Source organism: Gymnoscopelus microlampas (genome assembly GCF_963454915.1).
Source record: "Gymnoscopelus microlampas genome assembly, chromosome: 14".
Lineage (NCBI taxonomy): Eukaryota > Metazoa > Chordata > Actinopteri > Myctophiformes > Myctophidae > Gymnoscopelus > Gymnoscopelus microlampas.
Genome location: NC_139951.1, coordinates 11,950,827 through 11,971,568, shown reverse-complemented (window position 1 = coordinate 11,971,568; position 20,742 = coordinate 11,950,827). Strand labels below are relative to the sequence as shown.

Genomic DNA, 20,742 nt, shown 5'->3' with positions numbered 1-20,742 from the left:
CACACAGCATCTTCAAGCACCTCAACATGAGGATTAATGTACATATTTAGCTATTTCTCACTTATACTACCTGTTGCTATTCTTAATTATTTTGTTATTGTGCTACAATGTTGAACCAAATCCAAAGATTTTTACTCTTGTTTATTCGTAGAAATCAATATAATAAAATGTATATTGTGGTATCCCAATACCAAAATGATATGGGCACATGCCACATGGGCGCACTGTCCTGATCATCAAAACCAGTGGTTCTCAAACCTTTTCCTGTGAAGGACCCCCACATTTTTAGAAGAAGGCCGATGCACACCTCAAAAGTTGGTGACAGGTGCATAGGACAAAGGTGCAAATGTTCAAAAGGGGATCTCCGATAATGAAATCAAAGAAAGGTCCTGCACACTGTCTGGAATTTGCAAAAATGTTGCTCTTTCTTTATTAGGTCGACGTTATTGTTAGACCTTCATCAGGACAGACATACAGGGCACTACAACCACCAGACATTTAAAGACTACATCCACAGGGTGTAAGTCAACATTCAGCCCATTGGTTGCACAAGCAATCCCAAACCTCAAAGACCCACCCATCACCATCATATTAGACCCACCCCAATGGAAAACGGAGTGTTTGCAATCACAAAATACAACATTCTTTATGGGTCATGGCATCACAAGTTAAACTCTGAACAACAGAGGAAATGGCCTGTATAAGTCATACAACCAGGTCTTCAATATCTATAAATAAAAAAGGGAGACGACATTAGTGGATCCAGTAGTAATAATACAAAAACAGTGAGAATAAAGATTGGAGTATAAAGCACAAGTCTATTACATAGGGCAGTCATCCAATTAACGAACGAATGGTCACAGCATGACATAAGTGCAAATTCATCATTAATTGATGAATTGAAAAGCTAATTGTAGTGTAAAGTGAGTTGTCTTACTTGAACATGATTACAATTTACAATGTATCCATTACAAATGCCTAAATTGTAATCATGTCATTGTAATATTGTTTCTTTATTGGACAGATCATAGACTAACATGTTAAAGCTACAAACACTGTACAAGTGATGAAATCAGGGATTTCATTATGCTCGAAAGTTCAGACCTCTGTTGTAGTGCTGTTAGATAAGTGCTCCGTTTTATGTGGTAATGGCGCCATCTTGTGGATAAAATAAGACTTAGAAATACTAATTATAAGGTCTCTGACCTGGAGATTCTTACTTTGTATTTTATTTTACTAAACCTTTTTATTTGACAAGGTGTCCAAAACCGTTACTTTAAAAAAAAAAAAAAGTTTGCTTTTAAATTAAATAGTGAAAATAGCCAATATACAATCTCACAACGCGAGCTTGTTTATCGTCTGTTTTCACTACTTTTGTGGGACACTCCTGCGTGACAAAATAAGGCATTATTTACGAAAACACAAAAAGTTAAAATACGGAGATACTGGTTGTCGGTTAATGTTGTTATTTTCACGTGACGTCATATGGAAGCGACGCGTGGTCTAACAGGACCCCCGGAAAGTTGGTGGTAGGGTTGCCATGTCCTCTTATTATAAGCGACTTTGCGCTTGTTTTTCTGTCAAGTTGCTTGTAAAAATTGGTAGTTGCGGGTTAAGTTCTTTGGGCTTGTTTCTAACGTGTACTTCCTTATTATATAAATAATAATTAAAACATTTGGAAGAAAGCCTTTGCTTCCAAATGTTTTAATTATTATTTAAACCAGTCGTTCTCAAATATTTTCATGACAATGTTTTGTGCCAGGGAACATTTGTGTTGTCATAAAAAAAAGTTGAAAATAGCAGCTCTACAATTCGACGCGTTCTGAGCTTGTAGCCGACGCATAGGTTTGAAGTGCTCGTGTGGCCTAAGTTGCTTCTTCTCGGCTTGTTTACCTAGACCTGGTGGTTGCTTTTTTTTCTCTCACAAAACCAAACCTGGCAACACTGGTTGGCGGCTATCAGCTTTGCTTGGTGGTTGAACGTCTTGTTGAAAAAGAAAAACATATTTTTTTCCTCCTAATTAAGCTGCAAACATAATATACTGTGCAGCCTGTGCCGATATTATCATCACCTACTAATACACATAACATGGAGGAGGAGGATTTTGACAACATTCCACCTGCTGAAGAGAACACGGAGGGTTCTGCCAACGACATGGCATCGACTTCTGATCAGAACATGGAGGTTTGTCAAGCTCCTTATGGAATCTCACTCTCCACGATAGCTCCGAGATGAGGTCCCGCTGTCTGGGGTCCCGGCCAGAGGTAGAGTCCGTCCAAATGCAGTGGAAAACACATTTTTTGCATTATCGTATCCAAAAAGTAAAGGTTGTCCAAGACACCTACAAATGTTTGCAATTTCGCCGGAAAGTAAAATGTAACCGACGGGGTTTATAAACCCGTTTAAAACGCTTATTTAGTCAGGCTGTGCCATGTTTTCCCCGTTCAACCCGGAACAACCCCCCTACGGCAGGTGCCAGTACTTCTCCCGATTCGACTACAATGGGAACATATGGCACAGGCTGACTAAATAAGTGATTTAAACGTTTTTCTCAATCCCGTCGGTAAAATGTTACTTTCCAGTGAAATTGCAAACATCTGTAGGTGTCTCGGACTACTTTTACATTTTGGGTAGGCTACTATCCTGCGAAAAAAACTGATCTTCACTGCATTTGGACGGACTCTCTACCTCTGCTGTCGGGACCCGAGACAGCGGGAGCTATCATGGAGTGTATGGTTCCAAACGAGGCTAAAGACCGTCATGGATGATTTTCAAAATATTTTTTGCACTTTATCCCTTTTTGGTCCGTGCATCTACATAAACGTTCAGATTTCAAATGTAAAGTGCTTACCCCATGGCCACGGATGTTACAATTATGTACGGGCCCTCAGAAGTACCCGTATCTTCTGTATTGTTAAATAAGCATTTAATCCAATTGGTGAACATTTTCTCATAGTTACGATGTAGCGTGCGGAGAAAATGACCACCAATCGGATTAAAATGCTTTTTATTGAACAATACAGAAGATACGGGTACTTCTGAGAGCCCGTACACATCCGTGGCCATGGGTTAAGCACTTTATATTTGAAATATGAACGTTTATGTAGATGCACAGACCAAAAAGGGAGAAAGTGCAAACACTATTTTAAAAATCATTCAAGACTGTCATATAATATGACAGTCTTCTTGTATATCAAGGCTAATCTTATTTATATATCCTCTTGAGACTCCGCAATTATATTTTTTTGTCCACTGTAGTGCACATCAGTTTTCCCTTAGTTAACATGTGACTATTGAGTCCTCATGTTCCACAGAGGACAACCATAGCTTTCCAATAATATATCATGTTGTTGTGGACGTTGAAAAATGTTGTAACACTGGTTCTCAACCTGTGGGTCCGGACTCGGACCCCCAGGGGGGTCCCCACATGATTTGACAGTTGACAGTAAAGTGACAATTTAAGGACTTTTAAGACCTTTTTACACCAAAAAATGTATTTAAAAAAAATATACCATTTACTGCATCAAAAGTCATCAACAAAGTATACAATATAAAAACTGGTTAAACAATTGTCAAATAATATAAAAAGATGCAAAAATAGCCGATCTACAAGCTCAAGATGCCTCGCAACGTAAAGCCTCAACCCTTACAATTGCAAGTGCCTGTCAGGGTCGGGTGTCCCCAGTTTAAATGATTCTTTTGGGGGGTCACGGCCTGAAAAGGTTGAGAACCACCCCAGTCCCTCACTCACACATGATGTAGAATACGGAAAGCTTGTCCTCTGTAAGGAACATCATTCAGGAGTCATAGTCACATGTATAATATTAGAGGAATTAAGCAAAAACTGTGCACTACTACAGTGAACAAAAATAATTGCTGTGTGTTTGTGTGTGTGTATATTTTATTTTAACTGCTGTACTGTCTTTGGCGCCTGAATTTCCCCAGCGGGATCTGTAAAGATCTTATCTTATTCTTATCTTATCTGAACAGAACATGGAGGAGGATTGTGGCAACAACATGCCATCTACTTCTGAACAAAACATGGAGGTTTCTGTCAACATAGCATCTACTTCTGAACAAAACATGGAGGAGGATTGTGTCAACAGCACAGCATCTACTTTTGAGCAGAACATGGACTTGGGTTCTGGTTCTGACATGGGAGCTTCTTTCAAGGCATCGTCTACCTCTAAATCGAACGTGAAAGGGACTGTCAAGGTACCACCTACTTTTAAACCAAACACGAAGGGTTCTCTACAATATGTTGCCATTCCCAGGCTGCCTACTGTGCTACCTACCAATTGGAACGTGAAAGATTCTGCCAACAACAATGACATGCCATGTCCGTCCGAACAGAGTGCGGAGGGGTCCGGTTCTGAGACGGTGCGACGCTGCAGTCTCTGCAAAAAAGAACTCATACCCGACGCACACAAATCCCTGCCGAGAATACGAATATCTAAGGTGGTTGATTTGAAGACTGCGCAAGTACTGTTGCCCCATCTTTCACCGGAGGAGTTTATATGTAGAAATCCGTGCCAAAAGTGGGTACATTCGAAAACAATGCCATGCGCTAGACACATAAATAAGCGCACCAGGAACCTGCGTACTATGCTACCTACCAATTGGAACGTGAAAGATGCTGCCAACAACAACGACATGCCATCTACGTCCAAACAGAGTGCGGAGGGGTCATCTACGTCTGAACAGAGTGCGGAGGGGCCATCTACGTCTGAACAGTGTGCGGAGGGGCCATCTACGTCTGAACAGAGTGTGGAGGGGCCATCTACGCCCGAACAGAGTGCGGAGGGGCCATCTACGTCTGAACAGAGTGCGGAGGGGCCATCTACGCCCGAACAGAGTGCGGAGGGGTCCGGTTCTAAGATTATTAGATGCAGTCTCTGCAAAAAAGAACTCAAATACGACGCACACAAATCCCTGCCAAGAATAAGAATATCTAAGCTGGTTGATTTGAAGACTGCCCAAGTACTGTTGCCCCATCTTTCACCGGAGGAGTTTATATGTAGAAATCCGTGCAAGAAGTGGTTATATTCAAAAACAAAGCCAATGCCTAGAAACAAAAATAAAAAGCGCACCTGGACCGGTTTTTCTATAAAGAAATACCCTCTGCCTTGCAAAAAAATGAGGATGGATCGTGACTCTACAAACACGAAATCAGGTTATTTTTTACTATTAATAATAATAAAGATATTGTTCTACTAGATAATTGTCTACTAGATTAGTCACATGAGCCAGGATGTAAACCAAAGAATTCAGCCCAAAATAAATGCATTATGCATTTGGAATTTACCAGCCATACAAATTACTTTTAAATGATTTGAATACAATTTCTAGTATATAAAACAAGATTCCACCCCCCCCCCCCCTTAACGCCATTCATGTTGTCTGTCATCCACATCAGATGGTCCATCTCCAGCGCCCAAGAAGAAGGTGGGGAAAGTCAACCAAGCGATTCGCTATTTAAAAATCGGACGATATGTTCTTGCAATAAGACGACTGCTTGAACTGCCAGCTGCTGCAGCCGCTTTCAGCAAAGTGTGCCAAGAAATCATAGGCAAAGAGGTAGGGTTGTCGCCATCATGACATTTTAGTTGACGATTTTATTTCTGTTTGCCCTTTAGGCTTTGAAGTTGCACAGGGCAGATATGACAAATGACTTGAATATACAAAGAAATGACTGACATTTAATAATAAAGAAATACATCACATGGATGCAACTGGAACGCATCATCAGTGTTGTAGCCTGGGGTCATAGGGTGTTTCGGGTCTCGCAACATACAACATACACCCTCGCCCAGGTGACCCAGCCAGGGTTGATCAAGCCCCAACTTACGTCCCAGTAGCACCCACGGTCAGTCCTATAGGGAAAGACAGGGCCACTCAGTCCGCTTCTCCGGAAGTACTCTGCCGGGACTCGGGAGAGGCTCTGGCACGTGGAGGGACTAGGCTCTGTGGGTTGTCTCCTGGCCGGGCTCCTCCTTCGTCTCACCAGGTCCAGGACCTGAGCGCTGTACCAGATCCTCTGTACCATCCCGAACCAAACATTTCCTTCTGGCGTGATGGTTCCTTGGGCCGATATCACTAGATTGGGCCGTCTAATGGTATTAGCTCCGCTTGCGGTACGCTGGAATGGAATGGCCCTCCTAAAGGGCTCACCGCGGGTTTGTTGGGATTCTTCCTCACGGAAGACACAGCCTGGGGCGCTAACCCACACTGCTCCCGGGATACCGTCTACATTCCGGCTGTCAACAGTCTCTCCTGTGGTCACCAAACTATTCCTGGTTGTCACGTAGTCTATAAATTCCTATGAGCCACTATAAATAGAATAACTAATAAAGAAATACATCACATGGATGCAACTGGAACGCATCATCAGTGTTGTAGCCTGGGGTCATAGGGTGTTTCGGGTCTCGCAACATACAACATACACCCTCGCCCAGGTGACCCAGCCAGGGTTGATCAAGCCCCAACTTACGTCCCAGTAGCACCCACGGTCAGTCCTATAGGGAAAGACAGGGCCACTCAGTCCGCTTCTCCGGAAGTACTCTGCCGGGACTCGGGAGAGGCTCTGGCACGTGGAGGGACTAGGCTCTGTGGGTTGTCTCCTGGCCGGGCTCCTCCTTCGTCTCACCAGGTCCAGGACCTGAGCGCTGTACCAGATCCTCTGTACCATCCCGAACCAAACATTTCCTTCTGGCGTGATGGTTCCTTGGGCCGATATCACTAGATTGGGCCGTCTAATGGTATTAGCTCCGCTTGCGGTACGCTGGAATGGAATGGCCCTCCTAAAGGGCTCACCGCGGGTTTGTTGGGATTCTTCCTCACGGAAGACACAGCCTGGGGCGCTAACCCACACTGCTCCCGGGATACCGTCTACATTCCGGCTGTCAACAGTCTCTCCTGTGGTCACCAAACTATTCCTGGTTGTCACGTAGTCTATAAATTCCTATGAGCCACTATAAATAGAATAACTAATAAAGAAATACATCATAATACCTTTTTACCCTTAAAAAACATTAGTAGTGGAAACAGCCCATCTACAAGCTCACAACGCGTTCTGAGCTTGTAGATCTGCTATTTCCATAGATATATGGTGTTTAGGTGCTTTGAGAAGTTTTTTGTTTATTATACGTTTATTTGGACGGGACAGCGCATATTAATGAACACCACACACAAACTGATGTGCACACAGTGGACAAAAAAGAGCACATATAAACATAACTAAAAGGGTACAAACAGAAGAGAAAAAACAGTAAAAAAAAACTAGTTTTGATCTAAAATACAAGACACTCAAGATAACTAAACAAGAAATGACTAAAGTCATAATATAGCCGCCAGCGGCAGGCTTTTTTTGCCCCAATCTGCAGCACAAAATGTAAAAGTGGTCTTTAAAATGAAATCTCAGCCATTCCAATGCAACCAAAATAACTCAACAGAGAGGTTCATCGGTTGGCTACCAATATAAAGGGTGTGTGTGTGTGTGTGTGTGTGTGTGTGTGTGTGTGTGTGTGTGTGTGTGTGTGTGTGTGTGTGTGTGTGTGTGTGTGTGTGTGTGTGTGTGTGTGTGTGTGTGTGTGTGTGTGTGTGTGTGTGTGTGTGTGTGTGTGTGTGTGTGTGTGTGCCGCAATGTACTTGTGTGAAAGTACAATAGTATTGGTATGAAAATGTACGTAAAGTTCCAAAAGTGAAAGTACTAAAATGTTTGAAAATAGCAGATCTACAAGTAGGTATTATACTTGTAGGTGTGAAATAGGGCTAAAGTGTTAAATGTATGTTTTATAATGTAATGCACAATATTTGCCTCTGAGATGTAGTTGAGTAGAAGTAAATTAAATTTGTATCAGCAACAAAAATAGTTAGCCTAGCCTACTTATGCTTAGGCTATGAAAGTAAAGTGCAACCCTAATCCTAAGTGAAACCACCTTTCAGGGTGAAAATGGCGCAGCCTCGCTTCTCCATCTAAACGTGCAATACAGGGGAATCCGCAAAAGTGTGATGTTATGTGTCACGTAGGCTGACTAGGCTCTCTTGCATGAGTGAAATAAGCAGTCAGTTCTATGAAAACAAAGCCAAAAGAAGCGACTAGGCTACATGAGCAGTAGCACAGACTAGTACATTGGCTATTTGAAAATAGCATATCTACATGTGCGCAAAGTGTTGCATTCACAACGCTTTTTGAGCTTGTAGATCGGCTATTTTCAAAAAGATCTTGAAAAGAAAAAGTTAAAGAATATTTGGAATATATATATATATATATATATATATATATATATATATATATATATATATATATATATATATATATATATACACATACACACATACATACGAGCAGTAGCACAGACTAGTACATTGGCTATTTGAAAATAGCAGATCTACATGCTCGCAAAGTGTTGCATGCACGACGCTTTTTGAGCTTGTAGATCGGCTATTTGCAAAAATATCTTGAAAAGAAAAAGTTAAATAATATTTGGAATATGTATATATATATATATATATATATATATATATATATATATATATATATATATATATATATATATATATATTCTGTCAGTCATTGTACATATATTGTAATGAATTGATTACTGCGACAAAGTAAGGATACAGCACTATTGTTACAACTTGTGCAACTTATTTCAACTTAACCACAACAACAATATCATTATGTGCATGCAAATATGCACTGAAGGGCAGAGCAGATCACTCACTCCAGACCGTTCTTTGCGATCCGGGGCGACCGTGTTTAGGGGCGAGGCAGAACGGCACTGGTCGCTCACCCCAGACCGTTGCGATCAGGGGCGACCGTGTTTAGGGGCGAGAGATAGTGAGTTGTGGCTCGTTGAGTTTTTCGGAGCCTCAACACGTATGTTCGTCTGTTAGGGGTGTAAAGTAACTAAGTACATTTACTCCAGTAAAGTACAATGATTGTGAGCTTGTAGATCGGCTGTTTTCAGAGTATTTCAGACAGTATGCGCGTGTGTGAGTACTCTGTGAGACGGTGATTGAAACACACGTTTCCTTTGTGCTCATCTTGCGCTAATGCACGCAACTGTTGCGCCAGGTTGTATTGTTGTTGTTTCGCATAAAAGCGTGCATCTGTTGCCAGTGGGGTGCTCCTTCCATTCCGACATCTCACCACTCCGACTAGTGGCTTCCGCGTGCGGTTAGGGTTAGGGTTAGGTATAGGGTTAGTCAACGGCGGAAAGGCGACATGTCGGAAAGGAGAAATGCACCCGTTGTCAGTCAACAACACAGCCAGGCTCTCCCCAACTCCTTTCGCGTCTCTACTCTCTACTGGTTTGGGTGCCTCGGAGGCGAAAGGAAAACTCGCGTGCTCAAACATGTTCATGGACCCCCAGATTAATATGTATTTGTCAACAGCCCCCCCCCCCCCACATCTGTTTTGAGCCAGGGAACCCCCTTCCCTGCGGGGACGGGCGATGTGAAGTCGTCGAAAAATAAATGTTCTAAGTAACTAAGTACATTTACTCAAGTACTGTATAAGCGTGCATCCGTTGTTTGGCCGCTATTAGACCTTTGCAGTCAGAGGTAAGGGGGGGTGGGAGGACAACTGCCCGGCGCGCCTGTGCCGCGGTGCTGCGAGGGGAGGCGGGTGCTGTAAACGACAGCCGTCCATTGGCTAGGACGGCCGTCCATTGGCTTTAAAGTAGTGTCTCCCCATTGGCTGTGAAGTAGTGAAGGACAGCCAGGACAGCCAATAGCAAAAAAAGTGTTGAATACATGTCGGAAATCTGTCGGGTCAGAGTCAGAGTGAATACAGAGCCGCGCTTTCAGCTGGCGGCTAAAAAGCCTACTATTTAAGCCTATTTAAAAATGTTAAAGATGTTTGATTGTCCATGATCCATCCTTATAGTTGGACTTTAAAGGGCAAGACCACTTTGGTGGAGGTTTGAGTTGCTATGATGTAACAACAAAGGTGGGAAATATGCTCCCCATTGACTTACATTGAGACCACTCTGAGGCGGGCTCTTTTGAGCCCGTAAACAAAGCTGATTCTGACAGTATAGCTATAGAACATCAATAAACCCATTTTTTTATTTAAAAAAAATCCAACTTCCTGTTGATTTTGCTATTTGAAGATCCGGATCGAGATCCACGGATCCAGTTGGGTTTTCTTCCTAATTGAAATAACAAAATCAATAGGAAGTTAATCTTTTTTATTAAAAAGAACTAATAGTACTGGTTTTGGTGAACTATACTGTCAGAATCAGACATATCTTAAATGATCAATTTCTAGTCAATGGAGAAATGATTATTGTTTTCTTGCCCACCTTTGTTGTTACATCATGGCAAGGTCACTACACAACCAAACCTCTATCAAAGTGGTCTTGCCCTAAAAGATGTAGGATGGACACTATGTTAGAGTCTAGACTGCACCTCACAATCCCCTCTGGTGACGGCCCTTGTACTGATGCCCGTGTGTGGCCTTTTAAGTCCCGTAAAGGAGCATTTAATTTGTCACAGTATTACTATAACCAAAATTCAAACTAGCTAATGCTCTGGACACTTAACTTGATATTGTGTAGATGGATATCCATAGACATTCTACCCAAAAATACACATTCGTTTACAAAGATTCAAACATTCTGATCTGGTCTATACCTTATTAGACCAGGTTTATTAGAGAGAAATACATTTAAAATGTTTTAAAGCCGATCACATGACACACTGTATGCATTGCACTGTGAAGAGTGTGCTTGTGCATCAGCTATTTTTCAAATCATTTGGACATTTTTGTGGGTAAGTGAAAAATAAGGGTGCCATGGTCATAAAATTCCTAGAAATATTTTGAAATTAGAAAAACTTTTCCAGTCCTGGAAAAGTTTTGGAATGAATCAAATGTTTTGGAAAATATTTGGACATACATTATTTTGGCCCCAGAACATGTCTAACATACCTGAAATAATTCATAATAATATTCATTAATTAACGTTTTAAAATGTGCTGCTGCACGAGCTGCTTGATTGCGGCCTAATGTGTACGGAATGTCATGTGACGAAAATAATAGATCTACAAATTGCAACTACACGTTGCACCATGATACGTTGTTAGCTTGTAGAATTGGGGCATTGATAGTACACTGGTGTAAGAGCCTTGTTTTGCACCACATGATTGCTATAGGCCTGGAAAAGGGGTAAAATACTTTGGAAAAGTTTTAAAAATTCATTGTTAAAAATCCCTGTCCCTGTTAATCCCTGTAGATACTGTCCCCCAAAATATTCATCTTTAGATTGAAATTATGTCATTATCTTAAAAGAAAGCTGTATGAATGTATTGATGATTGTTTTAAATATTGTTTACAGCATATTAAGATGAACAGAGATCAGGAGGGACCTTTCAGGAAGCAACTCACACCCGAAAATCAGGCCTCATTTTCTTGGAAGAAGACAAATGAATGGGTTGAGGAAAAGGCACCTTTGACTCTTACTTGCCTGCGGTCGATGTTCCCACAGGCAAAGAAAATCACAGGACAATATGGGGTTGGCAATACTAAAGAACGACCACGGAGGTGTGTAACACTTTTAATGACATGATTTTAGATTTGTATATTTCACAAGCAAGGGCTCGCAAATCAATTTTAAGATGCTCCAACTTTTCCAACTATTCCAAACGTACTTATTATATTACAAACTTAACAATGTTTCGACCTTGCAGTCTTTTTCAGGTTAAAGTAAAAACTTTATACTTGTAAAGCAGAATACTTAGGCCACAAGGCAAAGCAATGACTCATAACCCTGCTGCCCTGGCCTTGGAGTGAACCGCTTCCAACTTATGAACATGGGAAAAGTTAAGAAACTCCCCCCAAAAAAATAGTATATAGAATAATTCTAGTTATTATACCTTGCATTTTGATTGGCTCAATGACAGTTCTGTATCTCCCTATAACTGCACTCTGAACACATACCTACCAACCTAACAACTACTACTGCCAGCCTTTAGTAACAAACAACTATTTGTTTTCTTCACATTCTAGTCATAAATATTAACTGGAGAAAAGGATATGATGCGTGTCATTTTTTGCAAAACCAATTGGTAGCCAACGGGAATGGAATTTGAAAAATCTGACAGATACAATCTTGATCACTAGTGGGGGAGATTTATTTCACAATTTTACTATACATTTTAATTGTATTATGTTAAAAAGCAAGAGTCCAATAGTATTTCACTTCCACTGTAAAAAGAAAAGTTCTAATAATCACGTCAGTATACTGTAAAAGAACATGGCACTAACTTTTGAGATTGATGTCTTTCTAATAATCACCAGTTGGTACTTTATAAAAAGAACATGAAGCTAACTATGTATTTTAATGTTGGAGTGTAGGTTCATGACGGAAGAGGAAGCTCAACAGCTGGTGGATAAGAGGATTGCAATGGCCGTGTCTATCGTTTTATTCACCGGCAGCAGCCAAAGACATACATTTGTCCAGTCTCTTATTGGTGTTGAGATGTGGAGGGAAGGTTGTCCTCAAAAGATGTTCAAGATCATGAATAGCCTTGGCGTCTCCCTGTCCAGAGGGTCCTCAATGAAACACATAGTCAGACTCCAAGATGACCACGATAAAGAGGTTAAGCTGTGGAAAGGACAGATTGAGGTGAGTGTATATAGGGGGGCAATATGACCATAAAACCTTATAAAAATGTATACCCATTGTAAAAGAAAAAAGAAGAGTTGTAGCCATATAAAACTAACCTTTTCTCTCATGTATGTGTATATATAGCTTGATGGTGTGATTCAAATTGAATAATTGTTTTCATTAAACACGTGTCCATTCATCTCCATTATGTTTAGAAAGAACTAAAGATATCAAAGAGGACAATTGCATACAAATGTCTAGCCAATCGAGTTCCAGCCTACTCTCTTAATTGGGACAGAGTCAAGGTATTACTTTAACATTTTCGTCATATTGGTTTATTACCGTTTTGTTGAATGAATTCTTCCCTAGCAATCAAACCTCATGTCTTCCCATAACAGATAACATCCCATGCCAAGCATGAACGTCTAGGAGGAAACAAGCCCACGATTTGGGCATTTCGCTTTGCCCATAGAAACCGCATACCTTTCAGCGTTCTACAAGGTCCCCCGAAAAAGGCAGTTGAGGTGTCCCCAGGTAGCATCCTCCCATCCAAACAGGTACACATCCTTTATAGAAAACATATACATGACCACCAGCCTGCTGTCAACAAAATAAATATACTTTCTTTCTTTTTTATGTTAGACATATGAGGCACTGCGGCAGCGCATGAAGACAATTGTGATGCGCATAATTGTTGACAACCTCACAGCCCTGGAAGGATTGAGAAGCAAGGTTGTATGGCACATTCCCCACTTATACTCCAAGCAGATGAAGGAGAAGAGCAATGTTGTAAGTCGGCACGTACAAATGTACAATCACTCGCATTACTAACACGGCAAATCCCATGGAAATCCAGCCTATATTTCTTTAGATGCCGTATGTTGTGTGGGACCAAATTGTTGGACTGGGAGCATATCTATGTTTCCTGGGTTCTATGCTCCCCGCTTACAACCCACTTGCACTCACTAACCCTAACATAAGCGAGGAACATAGAACCCGGGGTACATATGGATGGACTGATGCCACCTACCAGCTGACATACCCGGCCCTCTTTAGACTAGCGAGGCTAAAGATAATGAAATTCCCCCCAAAAGAACTATGCCTTTACATTTCTCTAATGGGCCGTTTTTTGTTTTGTTTGTTTTTACAGGTCAATCTTGGTGCAGTCCCTGTGGACTCGAGCACAACAGAAGGAGATACTGAGATAATGGACGGCCTTATTGAATATGTTCCAACATTGTTGGAGAAACCCCACAAAGTATTGTGCTGTTCAGACGGCCTAAACATTGACACGACGGAGGAGCCCAATGAATCAACAGCCGAACAGAGATTTGAAGGGCTTGTGGACGCACCACCAGAATATCACAAGGAATCCCTTTGTTACCAGGTGACAAACTACAGGTTTGATTTGTATAAATGTATGATGAAGAATTGATTAGCCATCACATAACTTATCTAATAACGAGGGCCCTCGGGTGGTTAAGTACCTGTGCACCACCAACCATGAAGTCTAGGGGTTTGAATCCACCACGGTGCATCCTGCTTGGCCGAGTGTATATGTCACAGTCAGATTGAAAAATCAGTCAGATTGGAAAAGGAGTGCTCGCTTTCTTCAAGTTCACCTCCCCTAAGGCGGGGCGGGGCTCTCCGACAAAAAAATAAATGACGTCTCTGAGATACCGAGACTGGGAAGGGAGGGACGATGATTTACGATTCTGTCCCTATCGGGGCATAACTCGGATTGAAGGTGACTTCGCAACGGTCGGCACGGCGTCTCGCTCGCCTGAGCTTGCTCGGCGGTGCCTCTTGTGGCTCAAGTTACCTTCAGACGGCGCGCCTCCGTCGCTGAAAACGACTGCACCTTTTTCAGTCTGACTGGTTTTCCAATCATACTGTGGCATCTATACAAATACAAAATTGTCCATGGGTGGGAAGCCGGTCTGGGAGGGTGATGTGTTAGGTTGCTGTGTTAGTAGTCTCGCGTCACCAGACAACTATTCCACAATCTCTGAATGCTATATAGAGTCTGGAACTCCACTTCCCGAAAGCTGCTTAACGGAAGCTACTCAGACCGGAAAAACATTCGACCAATCACGACGCGGTGCCCGCGGACCTGTAGTCCCAGTGGAAACAGAACCGAGGCGGAAGCATAGGGAGTCATAGGTAGATTCATGTTATTTGTGCGAGGATTGTTTATCATTATATTCATATATGTATCATATATGATACATATATATATTTGTATATATATTCATACATATATCATATTTATATTATTTAACACTTTTTGTTTTGATTCCAGTCGGACTCCTTTGCGCCATTGCACAATGCTAAAACGGAAGTGGGTAGGGGAGGGGCTTCCGCTTTCCCCTTAAGCATTTTTAGAGCTTCCGAGTCCCAGACTGTATGCCGGAAACATTTGTAAATTGTGGGAGGCAACAGTCTGGTGACGCGAGACTACTGTGTTAGTGGCTGCTATGGGCTGGGGCGGCGTCTGTCAGAGGTGGCTACTATGGGCTGGGGCGGCGTCTGTCAGAGGTGCAACGTCCTCCCTGTGGGGGCTCCTCACTGGCAGGTGAGCCAGTAGGTTAAAAAACGGCAGTGGCGACACAGAAGGGAGGATTAATTGTCTTAACAGATTCATTTGAGATTCATTCATTCATTGTGGGTACACAAAAGAAAAAAAAGTTGTCTAGTTTTGGCAATTATATTTATCATCATCTCTTGAACCACAGGACATTATGCAAATGCTGTGCAGTGAGAAGAGCCTTGAGGCTCGAGGATCTCTGTCCCAGCTCAAATCAGTGTTTTCAGTGAGAGGCCTGAGTATTGACGGAAAGGTCAAGGAAACAATCCTACATGTCTGGGGTGTGGATTTCATCACGGTAATATTCCGAAAATGTGCATTGCATTAACTTTCCTCATACTTATACAATGTTTCCATGCATGTTCTGCAATACATATCACCTAAACCAAAAACTAATGTTTCTTTTTTGTTTTCTTTTCCTACCAAGTTTGTGACTTCCGCTTACATCACTTTATACGCTGCTACCGAGTGCAACCTTGACGCTGTTGATCAGCAGCCTTCAGACTTCCCCACAGACGCTCAGGCCCAAATGGAGTGGCTTAGTGGACTCTCACACAGACTGGTGGACTTGGTGTGGATGCCACCACCTCAAGAAGACATAAATACTGCTGCTGCCACTGCAAGTTTCTCTGAAGTAGAGAGGAAAGAAGTCTGTTTCTGTGGAGAAGGTAGGCAAATAAGAAAAAAAAGTCTTCAGGTGCTACAGACAGGGCCGCTTCTCCCTACACGCACACTACGCAGGTTGCGTGGGGCCCCGCCTACCTGCCGATCAAAGGAGCCCCATCTCCGCCCCCTCCCTTCAGCAGAAAATAACGTGCATTACTGCGTTCACATCAGCGCAGGCTGCGCAGCGCTGCTTGTCACCCTAAAACCGAAATAAAGTAACCAAAAAAGTAACTATCCGCGGGAAAACCGAATCGCGCGTGCATGTGTCCCGTATCCTGCGTAGAGCCCCTGTGGAGTCTAAAGCGGCACTGGCTACAGACATACCGTTTATTAAACAACAACAAACAGCTTAGTAACTTACAATTACTTTGCTAAGTTCCCGTCTGGATTTTGGCCACTTTGACACTTGTCCTTTGACTGCTTTTGTGAATGTAAAGTGCTATACAAATAAACTTGTTTTGCCTTATATGTCAGATAGTTGAGCGATTGTATATCATAATTCAATCTCTGTCTACTTCATTTTAGAAAAGAATGGTGAAAAATTAGTGCAGTGCTGCAGCAACCTTTGTGGAGGTGTGTGGTTCCATGAAGGCTGTGCGCCGATAGACCCAACAATCGATCCGACTGTCACTCAGGATTGGTTCTGCAGCCCAGCATGTCAAGGAGATGGCACCTACATATACTGTCACTGTAAAGAGCAACGAGGGGGACAGATGGTACAGTGTGCACTCATGGACCAGTGCAGAAGACATGAGTGGTACCACAAGGACTGTCTGAGTCCGTCAGAACAAGGCAATGCTGACTCTGAGGAGTGTAAGAAATAACTTGTTGTCCTTTCCAATGTCCTGTAGTGTTGACCTCCTAGACTCGTAGACTAGAATAATCTGTGACTTGTAACTTGATTTTGACTCGACCATCTATGACTTCAGACCTGGAGGTTTTATGACCGGGACTTGAGAACTTTGACTTTTATGAATTAAAAAGTAAAAGAATGCATGTAAAACTTAAGTTATCGTGTACAAAAAATAGACTAAAACTAGAGTTACCTGAAGTAAATGATCTGATAATGATCACCAGTAGAAGTAGAAGGGGACAAAGTGTGAATTAAGAGTCCCACGATATATTTGAGCACTATACAGCATAAGCTACTCTGTCGCAAACAAGAGTTTTAGACTGGTGATAGAGGGACTTGGACTTTTGGTTAATTGACTTCACTACAAAACTGCTAACCAGTTAAATCTAACAAATATATCGTCGCTATGTCCAAAACCGACGATACATTCCTACGGCATTTAAAATAAAATGTGCTTTACAAAATGCTTGATACTGTTTCTTTCCCCATTACAGCTACATGGTACTGTTCAGAGATGTGCTTCATTGCGTCCGATACAGACGACCATGTGCTCAACTACACAAAGGCTCTTGTGTGGGAGGGGCTTTATAACATGGCAAGACGAGATGCTATCAAAGAGGGCGATGGAGAAGCCATGACAGACTTCTGGAAAATGGACATGGTTTTGTTCTGGGCTAGAAAACACCTCAAGGGTTTTACCACCTGCCATCGAATGCTCACCGGTAGGACTTATAAAATGTAATGTGTTGCCATGGACATTATATCACTGTTATATCAATGTCATTAATCAAGTGTATCTTGTTTCAATAGGGATCGAAGGATTCTATCCAGAGCACATTAGACACGACATGAAGTGGAACCGTGTGGCAAACCTTGAAGGAAAACCTGGATGCAACATCAGCTTGGATTTAGTCAATGAATTCATGAATATCGAATTCAAAGGTATGTTACTGAACTTATATTTGCTAAATCATTTCACAGTTACGGTATGTCATTTGTAGAGTGACAAACTTGACATAGTTCTCATCCTGATCATGTCAAGGCTTTGCATTATGACACAAACCCTTGTTTACTAAGACATTGGTTGTGTCCGAATTCAGCCACTCATACGCTACTGCCTATATAGTAAGTCGGATGTAGAGGACTATAAAGTGAACTCATCGATAAAATAAATAAATAAATAAAAGTCTATATATTATTATTGTACGACAGGTTCTCTCTCCCTCGCTCTCGTTCTTCTGTGACAGGCACCGCCATCGTTTCCTTCCAGCCGAACCTGCCAATGCATTGTGGGATTGGTAGAGCTTAGTTAGTGACCATCGTCTGTACCCTAGATTTCACGGTGCACTGAGGGATAAAATGAGTCCACTATGTAGGGTATAACAATGATACTATACTTTCCAACGCTACTTTAAAATGCTGTAACTATATTAAGTCTATATATAGGCAGTAGGGAATGATTTCGGACACAGCTATGGTTTGAAGCTCTTTATTGTTAAAAACATCTATTCCAGAATTAAGAAACTGTCTGGAATTAAGAGTAAATAGTGGAGAAAGGGCATCATATGATCACAATAGTCAATCATATGGAAGCTTTGCAATGGTTGGTGAAATTAAAGTAGAATACATTTTCACAGAGGCCCCATTAGTACTGTACAACTTCAAGGTTCCTTTGAGGTTCAGACCCTGATATGACATACTGAGCTGCAGTGGTGTAAAGTACATTTACTCAAGTATTGTACCTAAGTACAATTTGAGGTATTCTTTACTTTACTGGAGTATATCCAATTTTAAATACTTTTACTTCTACTCCTCTACATCTCAGAGGCAAATATTGTACTTTTTACTCCACTACAATTATTTGAAATCTTCACCTACTAGTTACTTTGTAGGTTTTTATTATTATTACAAAACCTACATTAACCACTTTCAGCCAATCTACAAGCTCACGTGAAATGGGACATATTACATATTGATTACTTTTACTTTTGGTGCTTTAAGTACATTTTGATGCCGATACTTTAGTACTTTTACTCAAGTCAATTTTGCTTGTAACAGAGTATTTTTTACAATGTTGTATTAATATTTTTACTTAAGTAAAATATTCGAGTACTTTTTCACCACAGCTGAACTGTAATTCTGTATTTTGTAGAGTCCTTGGGACGTGTGAGCGACCACTACACCAATGAAAGGATGGAGCTCTGTGGAATGATGGCAGGAGCACTTGGAAGTGAGGCGAATCGGCTTCTCATCACGCTAGGAGCAGGGAACGGCAGCCACCTCACAACATCCCTGGCATCATCACACGTCTACAAGACAAGAAGACAAGCTGACATCGCTAAGTTTGTGGCTGAGTATAAGAAGGACCATCTCTTCAGGTACATTCCTGGGAGAGCACACCAGGGCTTTGAGAAGTTTACTTACCCACAGAAAATCAAAGCCCCCAAGAAGATGGGGAAGACGATGAGGAATCTCGCACAGGACATGGACCTACAATCATGAGGGATCGTCCAATACAAATGAAAATAAGTACCACTGTTCACCTCGCATATAGTTTTGGAGAGTGTATTCATTCTTATGTAAAGTCAAGTTTATTTGTATAGCACAATTTCATACAATGTAAGCTCAATTTGCTTCATATTAAAAGACAACAAAAAGTAAGTGATGGAATGTATTTGACTCATCCAGTGTTTTAGCCCAACTAGCACTCTATGGATGGCTAAGTCGGCCCCTCTCTGTCCATTCACCACCTTTACACTTTTTTTTTTGTCCCCCATGGCCTTTCCTCAACCACCACCTTTTTGGAAAGTCAAACTGTACACTTGCACACACAAGTTATCTCAAAGTAGAATGAGCATTTTGCCATATGCCTTTTGGCAAGCAAATTCATGCTCCCTGGAACATGCATTTAACGAATGAGGCTGAATGTGTGAGCATTGCTGCTCCGTTCGATAATGCTCGCCACTTATACTGATGCTTTTAGCCTTAATATTTAGCCTAATGGTTAATCACTATAGCCATCTTTGAAACTAAGTTGACAGTGTGGTCAGTGAAATCCATAATTTTCTGTGATTTCCACAGTAATTGGTGGCTGCTGGTAGCCTTGAAAGCGCTGGGGAACAACTGCTGTGTGTCTCTGTCTGTCTCTATCACTTTTTCTCTCTCTCTCTCTCTTTGACCTCGTTGTGTTGTGTTTGGGGGTTTAAAGAACAGTGGGTTAAATATCACTTACCAACAACAAAGCTGCATTGCTATGTAAAGTAAAAAAAAAACACACTCGTACAGGTGCCCAGTTATATCCACCCAAGTGCCCACTCGTCCAGGTGCCCTCATGTCCCCAGTTGTCCTGGTGCCCACCTCTCCAGGTGCCTAGTCATCTAAAAAATATGGTGCCCAGATGTCCCTAGTGCCCACCTGTCTTGTATTCGTTATTACACTGCGCACGATGACCACAACGGATCATTTCCTTTTCGGGCAAAGTGTTTTTTTTTTCCCCAGACAGTGTGCGGGACATCTTTCTTTGATTTTATCATGGGAGATTCCCTTTTGAAGGACCCCCAACTAAAAATGTGTTTGGCCACGGACCCCCATATGAAAATATTTTGATCCAGGGACCCCATACAAGATAAAATGTTACACAAAAGAAAATGTTTGTTTTTGAAAGAGGCCGATCTAAAAGCGGGTTACTTTCAAATAGCCGAGCACAGTATATAGGGCTGAAGTGGTTAAATGGATTTTGATGCTATATTAAGTAATTTAGCTTGCATGGATTTCATGGAGAAGTTTGAGCCCCCACAAGGACCCCTGGGCGTCTCCAGACCCTATCTACTGAGCTAGTCCACATGGACTAGCAGCTGATCTGTAGCCTACTGTTTGATTCTTGGCAGGCTGGACCATCTACTCTCCACATTTATTCTCTTTCTGTCTCTCCTATAAAAGATTAAAACATTCCCCAAAAGAACTGACTTTTGAACAAACTGACTTAGGTACCATTACCATAGGCTAATTGTAGGGCTTTAAAG

The 20,742-nt window shown here is 41.7% G+C and overlaps 1 protein-coding gene across 1 annotated transcript; it reads left to right on the top strand.

The window, feature by feature from the left end:
* The first annotated feature begins 1,948 nt into the window (after positions 1–1,948).
* On the top strand, positions 1,949–19,412 carry LOC311061010 (uncharacterized protein). Its single transcript, XM_084079479.1, has 15 exons — positions 1,949–2,184; positions 3,991–5,173; positions 5,417–5,577; positions 11,343–11,548; positions 12,362–12,632; positions 12,830–12,919; positions 13,013–13,171; positions 13,257–13,403; positions 13,765–14,001; positions 15,350–15,499; positions 15,629–15,869; positions 16,393–16,680; positions 17,215–17,442; positions 17,531–17,662; positions 18,873–19,412. Exons 1-15 carry the CDS (start codon positions 2,089–2,091, stop codon positions 19,220–19,222), a joined length of 3,939 nt encoding a protein of 1,312 aa, XP_083935605.1. The 5' UTR covers positions 1,949–2,088; the 3' UTR covers positions 19,223–19,412.
* Positions 19,413–20,742: the final 1,330 nt, after the last annotated feature.

Excerpts from the sequence above, each read along its gene's own strand:
- LOC311061010 (XM_084079479.1), top strand. The coding sequence starts at position 2,089 with ATGGAGGAGGAGGATTTTGACAACATTCCACCTGCTGAAGAGAACACG. Across the intron at positions 5,174-5,416 it reads CTCTACAAACACGAAATCAG|ATGGTCCATCTCCAGCGCCC; the intron begins GTTATTTTTTAC and ends CATCCACATCAG. Across the intron at positions 12,633-12,829 it reads TGTGGAAAGGACAGATTGAG|AAAGAACTAAAGATATCAAA; the intron begins GTGAGTGTATAT and ends CATTATGTTTAG.